This window comes from Polypterus senegalus, chromosome 4 (assembly GCF_016835505.1).
Source record: "Polypterus senegalus isolate Bchr_013 chromosome 4, ASM1683550v1, whole genome shotgun sequence".
Classification (NCBI taxonomy): Eukaryota; Metazoa; Chordata; class Cladistia; order Polypteriformes; family Polypteridae; genus Polypterus; species Polypterus senegalus.
In genome coordinates, this window is record NC_053157.1 from 49,045,871 (window position 1) to 49,057,227 (window position 11,357).

Genomic DNA, 11,357 nt, shown 5'->3' on the forward strand with positions numbered 1-11,357 from the left:
TTTAAGTAAAACTGGAATTGTCATGCAATGATATGGGATAAAATTTCAGCCTCTTAAAATTGCTTCATTGTGCTCAGTTTATTCATGAAATATATTTAGTTTTTGCCTTCATGCAATAAAGTGCTTTACCTTAATTGTTTTTTAATTGCGAAAGAGTTTTTAACCTTGTAATTATGATTGCCAATTGGAGAAAATTACTTGTAAAGATAACAACATAGAATAAACTGGTTTTGTGAAGAGCACCGACAGTCCAGTATGCATTTTGATTTATTATACATTTTGTCACAATGAAAAGGAACGTAATATAAATTTATATTTGATTCCATTGCAAGAATCATGCGATGACAGTAATCAATTATGTGAATTTGCTTTCCTAGTAATGCAGTATTAAGTTCTGAGCATTTATGGGTTACATCCTGACACTGTGTGTGTAACAGGCCCAAATGCAGGTCTCACAAATATTATTTTGTATAACAAAAAGGTTGAATATATTCAGATTGAATATTTAAAGAAAAATCTCATTTACTAGTGTACAAGTGTTATCCAGAGTCACAGACTTGCCTTTGTTGGGTGTTTGGAGAAAATGAACATTAGGGCAATATACATAAGCAGTCCTCCAAATGAGATGAGCTGTCTAGTACCTTGATTAGCAGTGTCAAACACAAGCCAGCATATTACTGCAGCAATCAGTGCGATATAAAGAACCCTAAAAATAAAACAAAACACAAAAATGGCAAAACATATGCAAACAAAAGAACTCATACCATCTGTACATGCAAGAACTTCTATATTTAGAACTACATACTGTAACAACTCTGTCTATTAAATGTGGGGTCTTGGTGTGTATGGGCCTATCCCTTTACCATCTGACCCAAGCAGAAATGAACCCTGGATGAGTCACCAGTCTTTTACAGGGCACATTCTGGTAAGTGGTTTTCCATGTAGTGAGATTTTCCTGTGATGTGGAAGATGGTGTGTTTTACTGGGTCTTCATGTAATAACATTTTTGAAAAATATGTTGCTCCTATGTGAGAGACATATATATAATTGATTTTATTGGTGTGCAGGCAGTTACCTACTGTATATTACACAGCTGCAGAAAAAACAGGTAACACAGATGTGTCAACAAGTCTTTAGGAAGCAATATTTGTTGTTTTCTAAACAAAAAAACTTTTAAACCCCCCAACGCTTCCTTTATTGAGTTTCACATTTCACAATTGCGACATCATTAGCAAAACGAGTACTGTCAGTCTCATAACAATGCATGTGAACTGACACTTTCCTGTTTTACTCTTCACTAATATTAAGGTATGGTGTTTGGAATGTGGGTAAGTGGAAAAGCAACCCCATGAATAGTCAGAGATGGAAGACCTGTTCTAGGAATGTTCACAGCAGTATTAGAAACTTATTGGTTTGTCTTCTCTTTGTTCAGAATTCCTTATTATTTATTTTGTTAATAAAACTGTTTACCTTAATACTTAACATCATTCATGAGAGCTCTCAATCACTCACAATATGTAAGAAACATTACACAAAAAGGCAAAACTTAAAAATCATCCAATGTCATTTTTATGTTACCATTTGAGCCAATGCTCTTGTTGTTCAAGGCGTCTTTTATAAGGGTGGAAAATTTGGGTGATTCTGTCTTCATATTTGCTAATAAGTTTGTCCCAGGAAATGAAGACTATTCCTACAATTGTGAGTAGCAACAGTGAAAGTGCTCGTTCAAAATTAATGATACAGGCTACGATCACCAATGATATGTAACCTGAAACACAAAAGACAATACATTTAGACAGTTTTTCAATAATTACTTTGCTCATAATTCTTAAAAAGTCAAATTACTTGTTTTCAATTGATCAGGTGGATGATGGACTTTTACAAAATTATTCCTCTGTAGGACAGTAAACTTCTGGCCTTTCGATTTTTTAAACATTTTTTCCTAAAACAGGGCTGAAGAAATTTCTGCCTACAACAAATTAAAAACAGGACCATACCCTAAATGAGATATCAGCCTGAATTCATACACACTTAGTTACATTGGGTCAATAGAGTGGCCACAGTAAATGTTACAGCAAATCTCTGGAATGTGACAGGAAAGTGGGGTCCTAGGTGAAAATTCAGAATAAATAAAGCAACCATGTGAACTTCATACAAAAAGTAACCAGTCTGGGAGGTGACCTGGGTCTAAGCAATGCAGTAACTGATATGACTTTGTGAGTTCGCAAGCACCAAAGTCCTTAAATTGTTAATAAAAGAGCAAGCACAGAATCATTACAAATGAAAAGTTTATTTCAATGAAAAATGCTCTTTACTAACAAAAATAGTTCCACTTAGCACAAAAGGCAAAAAATGAGTTGCCAACAAAACCAATCCTCAATAAACACAGTCCTGTAACAACATTCCTCAAGAACAGTTATAATCAGAGCAAAACAGAAATCTGTAAATATCCATCCATCCATTTTCTAACCCGCTGAATCCGAATACAGGGTCACGGGGGTCTGCTGGAGCCAATCCCAGCCAACACAGGGCACAAGGCAGGAACCAATCCCGGGCAGGGTGCCAACCCACCGCAGGACACACTCAAACACACCCACACACCAAGCACACACTAGGGCCAATTTAGAATCTGTAAATATGGACTTAGAAATCATAGATGGAGCACTCACTAACATAGGACATTCAAAGGAAATAGCATACAATGAACAGCAAGGAGCTATGGAAATCCCTCAGCCTTTATAGAGCTGAGAGTATGCCCTTGATGGTGACTGACAGGTGGCCCTGCCTCTTGAGGAACTACTCACAAAACACAAGGGAAGTAACAGAACATACATAAACAGAAAGAAACTAAATAGTTAACAATCATAATATACAAAATAGCATTAAAAATGTACATAAAGGACATGGAACAGGGGTTTAAATTTTGGCCGCAGAAGAAATCCCAACTGGAATGTGACAGTAACTGTGACTACTGCTACACCGACTAGCCCTCCATTGTGTATTAACCACCATTCCACAGACAGTTTATCCACATATGTATTATATCTATCGATAGAAAGGCGCAATACTTACCTAACAGAAGAGCACAATAAATTACTTGCTTGATAAGTGCCTTATGATTCTCATAATGCTTCTTTAATTCATTGTATTTTTCTTCAAAGCAACTGGTAAAAAGGAATTCACACATTTACTTCACAGTTACACAAAACCTAACAACTTTATTATTATAAAATGTTTTGCTTTGATATCATTTCCTTGTAGTTTATCTATAATATATCGTACCAATAAAAAACAAAGACAATTGAAGCTCTGTTTCTTCAGAACTGACCTTATCCATGGAACACTAGAAACAGAACAGGAGTAATTTAGACCAATGGATTTCTATTCTACAGGTTGACCTTAAGTTTTCAAAAGTCTCAGTCTCTGCATCCACCCACTTACAGGTTCTTCCCAATTAGGATAATTATGAAGAAAATAATTTCTGAAACTGACTGACTGATCTGTCCCAGAATAACAAACCCAGATAGATTTCTGTCTCCGAGTGATTTCTAGACGTTCAGTTCCGTATCAGCTGTAGCTGAAATGTGTTCCTTGGCTGTAGGAGTTTGTCTACAAAAGAACCTGCCCACATATACCATTAAAAAGACCCGATGGATCTAACTTACTGAAAAGAGGGCTTTAAGTAAAAGAATCACCTGATAAAATGTTAAAAATACTGAAAATGATAGTAATGTAAATTTACCAAGGCTAGTGCATGTCATAGTAATCATGAAAAACCAGGATGGAGTTAAAACTTTTTTTCATTGTTATTTGCATTTGAACTCTAAATTGTGGGCACAAGTGGGGAATCCAGGAGAATTCAGAATAATGTACATAAAAAAATCTATATTTCAAGTGGTGTAAATATCAGATGTATGATGATATAATAGGCATACCTTATTTCTTTCTTGATTTGTTAGAGTATCCGAATTAAGAAGCTGTCCATCACTGTATTCCTACTCCTAAGGAAACCTCCCCTGCAGATGATAAGGCTTACCTTCCCTCCTACTTAAGTGCATTACTTAAAGATGGACATTATGAAATGAAATATAGAGGAGCTTTACATTCTGTAGCATGGGGTTAGTCATGTTATTATATGTTACACTCAGTTTCTTTTATTGGATCAATGTATTCAATTCCTTCTATTTTACTGTTATGTTTGCAGTTATTTCAAAAATAATTTTGATACCACACTATCTAAACATTTTAAATTGTAAAGATGCCCATGAACCTCTTGGCTCAAGTGGTATTTATCAATCTGTGTTTTCAGACCTTTAATTGGAGTCACTATTGCTGATATGATGGAGTTCATCTGGACTCAAACAGCAGAAACAAGGAAGGATATAATGTAGCATATAATGTCCAACAACTACTTGGAAGACAACTTAAGGCACCACTTTTATGTACTATAAAACTTGAATTACAACCTAATTAATAGAATAAAATGGAAATTCCTGTGGTATCCTGTACAACTTTTGTAAGTGATAGACCATAAAATAATATCAAACCAGTATAAACTGTAAAGCGTGAGTATCTCCTATAGCTGGACTTGTCATTTTTACTTGACTGCATTTAATCCTAAACCTAGGTTGCACACTTTAACCCTACTTAATTTCGAACCCTACCTAAACTGTGCAAGAGCAAAAACACCTGGCAACTATCCTCCTCAGTCTACAGTAGCATCCAGAGCACATAATTCACCCTGGCTCATCAAATGATCCCAGAATAATTATGCGCTTCTCTTTACTTAAAAGTTTAATGACTATGCAGGCATGTAGGATGGAATGAGGATAGGTAACATAATAATAATAATGAGCCAAGGTCGATTTAAATAAGCAATGGCCAGAACATGAGACACATTTTGTAAACTGAGAGACGTAGCGAGAAAGTAAAACAAAAAAAGATAGCCTAAGCCAAAATGCAAGACATACTGTTAATCAAAGTGGACGAAAAGAAAACAATTTGTAGCCAGATAGATCTTTAAAAACTAAAATTTTAAGTTTTGAATTAGTTGTGAAGCCAGACCTGGACACAGACAGGCAGGAGACAGATTTTACCACACTACATCCGTTTATTTATTTATTTATTTACAATTGCACTGATCCCCACACAACACACAATTCAGTCCCTTCCTTGCTGCCAGTCCATCTGCCCCCACTCCTCCTCAGGCTTTGTCCTCTTCCTCCCGACTCTGGCAATCGAATGGTGGGGACTGGCCTCTTTTTATAGGGCACCCGGAAGGACTCCTGGTGCCCAACGAGCTTCTTCCGGCCACATTTCCAGGTGTGGCGAAAGTGTGGCCAAATAAGGACCTGGAAAGGTCCATGCGCCCCCTGGTGGTTGCCACATGTTCCAACAGGGTTGAGCTCCTGTATATATATCGTGTGAAGTTGCCTGACTCATTCACTCACTCACTCACTCACTCATCAACAAAAACACTATTTCCAATTTAGTTAAAAAGGAGTCAGGTATGTGCTAAGAAAGGACATTTCAGTATCTCAATATTAAGGTCTAACCCAGAAAAACTAAATATGTAAAATCTCAAAAATGCTTTGATTGAAATTTGGTGACATTAGAGAAAAAAAATAGCTGATCCATGTTTTTTTATTTCTCAATACATTTTTTATTTGCTGATATTTATTAATATTATGCAAACTTACATGCTCTGTGCTTCACTGAGAGGATGCTTTAAGTAAACAAAGGACAAAGTAGAAGAGATTGACAGGCCGAACAGCAGCACTAACCAATAGGGTGGATGAACGACTAAAAAAGAGGTGGTGTCCTGGACAGATAAAAAGCGATGTGATGACGTTTGGTGTCTACGGTCAGGTATTAATTGGAAGCATGGCAAAGCACAAGGAAGGTGCAAAGCTTAATGATTATCCAGTGCAATGTAAACCTTGAGTGTCGGTGGAAGGCACAGTGGCTGAGTGTAGGTGTTGCTTTGCTAGATGCAAAAAGGGGGAGTAAGGGGTTTCAGAGGCTTAAGTCCCAGATCTGTTTTTCAATTAAGTACAGGACAATAGCGGTAAGCCCCTGATACCTTTGTTATATGAAAATGCTCGAAACCACAAATGGACAATTCCACTCTTCGATTTTATATGCAGGTATGACCGCACATGACAATTACAGAGGGGGCTAAGACCCTAATACCTGCAAATCCTAGAAATGCTCCTGGACTAACAGAAACAGTTTAAACTTAATGGGTCCCCCATGACCTACTCCATTGTAATAAACATTTGCACCTATGGATTTTGAATGAGGATCCCCACTCTCAATCTCTGAAATCATTGTGTGTCTGCTTAATTTGAATGTGGATGCCTTACTCTCCCATTCTCCAAAATCCTCAGCATTGATGCTTGAAGTGGGTCGGTACTTCTTAATTTTTTTGCTTTTGATTGTCAGCACTCTTAGATGCATACCGGCAGTGTTTTCTAGTATACGGGGTCTCATCATGGTTATCCATTCAGCTCCATCTACCTCCAGCCCCTGGACGTTGTACGTGTAACTCTAAAGGGGACCCACCGCCAGCCCCTGGACACACACTCCTTGCTCTTCATGTTAATAAATCAGTATAACATATTGGGTATTGGCACTTATGTCTATCCACTTCAAGCCCTGTTTTGCATATAAATCTGGATCTGCACACTTTAAAGGTGAATCAAATACAATTGACAATAAACACTAAAAGAAACATTGTACTTGAGTAAAATAATAATATATATATATATTAAAATTTCAGATTATTCCTACTGATTATCTATTTCAATTAAGAAGAATACCTTTTCCTGTAAAACTGGGTTTTAAAATGACCACCAATTTATATACACTTTCTTGTAATATTTAAATGCATGGTCATGGTTCATTATACGCATTGCCAGCCATAGCCGTTGCTTAGATATCCCACTTTCTTTTTTATTTGTTTAAAATAGGTGATCAAGGTTATAATGCATAACAATAATTTGACACAAAAATCAAAATATTTTCATATTTTAAATGACTTTTGACAGGCAAATGGAAAGAGCTATCCACTTTCTGCTTTAACATAAACTCTGTCTTACTGATTAAAGTGATACTGAATGCAGCCTGATCAAAAACTTTGGCAGCAGTGCCATAACATAAAAGTATAAGTATTTTAATGGAGGTTGCTTTTACTATACAGACTAGACGTTATGTTGCTGTTTATAAACAAATGAAAGACAGAGCTTGACAGCATCCCATCTAAGCATTTTATATTAGATGGGATTTAGATGGCATCTGCTGACTCAGCCACTGCAAAAAGCCAGTTTTAATGCATTGCAAATATGGCAGGTTAACAAAGCTTCTATTGGGATACTTCATCTTACTTTGTTTTCTGCCTTAGCTTCCCACCTAGAAAGCAACCTAGAGTTATAATCTATCCATCCATCCATTTTCTAACCCGCTGAATCCGAATACAGGGTCACGGGGGTCTGCTGGAGCCAATCCCAGCCAACACAGGGCACAAGGCAGGAACCAATCCTGGGCAGGGTGCCAACCCACCACAGAGTTATAATCTAATACCCCCATATTAACATTTTAAAAAATAACCTTGCACTTGTTTCAAGCTTCTAAAAGTCCAAAATTATAAGATGGGAAAAGTAATGGCCAAATTCTTCAAATTTTTTGGTGGAACTGTTTAAACTTTTTAAAATTAAGAATTGAAATATACATTTTTGATATTGCACTACTTCTTTTATACCTGTTAACCTTCTGTAAGCACCTGTGTTAATTGTTATAAAGGCTATCACACACTTTGTCCTTTGCTTTTTATAGCATAATGTATGATGCTGTCTATAGTCACACACACTTTTGTTTCTTTTTATGTTTGTTACTTTGTGGAATGCAGTTGGCTTCATGGTTGTTTAAGTACCACTTTAATACAGAAATATTAAATTGCTTCACATAAGCAGGAGAAAGAGATAGTGAGGTGATGTGTAATTTTAAGCTTTATGAAGTTTCTTTCATGTTTGTGTACAGTATCTGCAAGCAAATATTCCACTAAGGATTCTGCAGTGAACATACTCACTTGCCTTGGCTATCACTAAAAAAGCCATTTTTGAAAACTGTTAAGTGTTCTTTCATTTGTCAATTTATTTTTGATCAACTTAGAGTTTGAGCCTATCAGGATCTGGAATATTTTATTAAGTTCCATCATCTCTGTGACTTTAATCAGATTCTTGCTTGTAAGTGATATTTTAATTTCATTTTAGTGTTTTAGTTACAGTTGTCTTCTGAAGGACATAGTGACAGTAAGCCTGGTGTTTAAGGACAGAACACAGTCTAATGTGTAGTTTGTGTAATTTACATGTTGCATTTGAAGACAGAAATAGTAGAAGAGAACATTTGGCTGAGAAAAATGGCTGTCACTTATATTGAAGAAACAGAGTTTTAAACATTGTCACCACAAAACAAATGTTGCTGTCTAAAATGCATACCATTAATCTACTGTTAACAGATTTGTGCATGTTTAAAATTAGATTACACAATTAATAACATACAGACCTTTTTGTCTACAGTAGGAAAAAGGCTAAATATGACTATTGGATGGCAAAAGATCTGCTTAGACTGGCCACCTTTGCTTTTAAGGTGATTTTCTTATTTTTTGTTTGCTTTTTTTCTTTTTTACACTAAAAACTGAATACCTGCTGTATACAGAAGTATAATATATGAATATGTAAGTTTTAAGCCTCATTTATTAACAAAAATGGCAAAGGAAAAAAAAAATTCAATATAAACCCCATAAACATTAACATCATTGTTTTAATGTTCTTAAAGCATTTCTATGCCTATAAATATTTGTATTAGTTGTCCAACCATATTTTTGTAGTTGATCTGATCTTCTGTTGTTGTTTTACTGATGTTCTATTGGTATCGTTTGAACTGTTATAGCAAGTTACGTACTGTGATGTTCTGGGTACTGCGGAGAAGTGGCTTACACCTCCTATTTCAGATGCTATTTTAATGCTGGATGGGCCTGAGTGGAAAAAGCAGGGGTTGGAATGGAGGTTTTTGTGTATTTGCAAAGGTAAAAAAGTGAACACAGTACAATTCAAAATTAATTGTGTGATCAGGACATTGAAATGTGGACTGAGTTAATCTATTTCACTACCCAGGAAATTAAGTTACATCATCCTTGCTAACTCATCATTAGAAACGATTCACTCTGTACCAATATCTTAATGATGAATCATTCTGAATGCTGTTGGCTTCAAACAAGGCATCAAGTGACTATGAGGCATGCTCCATTTGTGGACACTACAAGCTAGACCTGCTCTATACAAATATTAATGACTTTAAATATAAACCTGTGGTACAATCTGAGCAGGTCTGACCACATCTTACTGCCACCTACAAGCCTGTTATTGACATCAGCAGCTCTCGGTTATCCAGGCCAGAGGTTTTTATGTGTGTTTGGAGGGGTTGTTGTTTGTTTTTATATTTATTTATTTATTGGAGCTTCCTTAAATTTTTTATTTCCTCTTGAGAAAAATAAACTATACTGTATCTATAATCAGCACAGTGTATCCCATGAAAGAAGCCTTTGATGAACAGATGTATTCATTGGAGCAAGGACTGAAGAACAGTGTAGGTGTGGCACCTCTTCAAATCCTGTTTTTCAGAGTAGCCTTTACAACCCATACAGTGTAAGCAAGATCACTGTCATGAAGCAGAGCAGGACTGTCAACAGATTTCCTTGCCAATTTCCCTATTTGTCTGCCACAAATCCAAAACAAATATGTCTAATATCAATGTACAATGTGAGCCTTTTGAGGTATATAATCAATATGGACCACAAATTGCTCGGCATCATAAAACATTGTGCAAATGATCTTGCCAGCAATGGCTTGAGCTTGAATAGCTTTGGCTCTGGGGAATAACTGAGTTTCTTTTATATGAGTTGTTTGGATTTTGGGCCATAATAATATATATGGTTTTCATCCTCAGTTATGAAATGCTACTTAAATTTCTTCCAGTCCAGGCTGATAATATGTGATTTGTCTTGGGACATTAGATGTGGATATCATTTATTTCAGGAGTCAAAATTCTGGGCACCTATAGTGTAGCGATTCTGTTTATGTTTAATTATTCTTGAATTCTGCCATCTCATGTATTGTCATTCTTCAGCTCTCCATTGCTACATAGTGGCAAAATTTCTTCCTCTAGTCATACCCTAGATCATCTTTCCTACTGTGACAGAATTATGCAGCCTATTTCTTCACTATGAGATATGAAGGGGTTAGGGGGGTCAATGTAGATTGCCATGGTGATAATGAATCTCTGAAGGTGTATTGTTCTGTAGTATTAGAAATTCATTGAAAGCGCAATATTTGATTTTGTAGCTTTCAGCATCCATGTTGACTTGGCTCTGAATCAAGAAACATGCACTATAAACCACAAGTGCTAGAAATTTGTAATTCATATATTTTGTAAATTGCAGGGTCCACTTACAAACAAAGCACCAGAGAATAACCCCTGTCAGATTCAGATGTTTTTATCATCCTTTGTAACTTTTCTGATCTTTATTTTGGACTATTATAGCTGTTGCCGTTTGGTGATTTTGAATCCTGCACAATATTGTTTACAGCTGCTATTCCCACTGCTTTTGACATGATATGGAAATCCTGTGAGATTTTGCATTATGATTATTGCAACTATAAAGGATAACAGTTGAGTACACTATGCATTCTAGTATTGGAGTAAATTTAAAAAACTTCATAGTAGTCATGCTTGTTTTCCTGGTTTTGATTTTGACTCCCTAAGTTTTAGTTTTCCACTATTTGGATGTCATTTTGTCTTTTTATTTTTGATCTTTGTGTTTCTGGTGCTTACCTCCTGCTCCTTTTTTACTAAGATTTTCCCAGACATGATTATTCCTTGTTCTACTTTTTCAGGACAAGTGTACATTTTTTCACCAAGGACACAATAACAGTTTCCTTTGCACTGGAAAACTCCCAGCTGCCAGTTAGTCTTATATAGTAATGGGAAAGATTGAATACATCAAATGGATATTTCCCATGTATAACACAGTAAAGCAATTAATATTAGTTAAAAAAAACTATACTGTTTACTAGAGATGTCGCAATACTTAAATTCCCTACTTAAATACAAAAATTTTAAAATCCATGTCTCCATACCAACTTTGGGATGTCGGGCATGGGGCCTTCGCTTGAGAGCCGCATGCAAAATTAAAGGTCAAAATTATTTATTTGAATAAATATTTAAGAATAACTGCATTCCTCTTGAGAGAGTGCACGTGTTCAAAAGCCTCTGAGATTGTCTCACATTCAACAACATGC

General features: G+C 35.9%; 1 protein-coding gene across 1 annotated transcript in view; it reads right to left on the reverse strand.

Annotated features, from left to right (window-relative positions):
* LOC120528700 (solute carrier family 28 member 3-like) overlaps positions 1 to 6,495 on the reverse strand; it is a 50,872-nt gene extending 44,377 nt beyond the window's left edge. The window contains exons 1-3 of the mRNA XM_039752856.1: positions 6,366 to 6,495; positions 1,579 to 1,768; positions 562 to 706 (exon numbers count right to left, since the gene is read on the reverse strand). Of these exons, the coding sequence (XP_039608790.1) occupies positions 562 to 706; positions 1,579 to 1,768; positions 6,366 to 6,495 (465 nt within the window). The remainder of the gene's footprint in view (positions 1 to 561; positions 707 to 1,578; positions 1,769 to 6,365) is intronic.
* Positions 6,496 to 11,357: the final 4,862 nt, after the last annotated feature.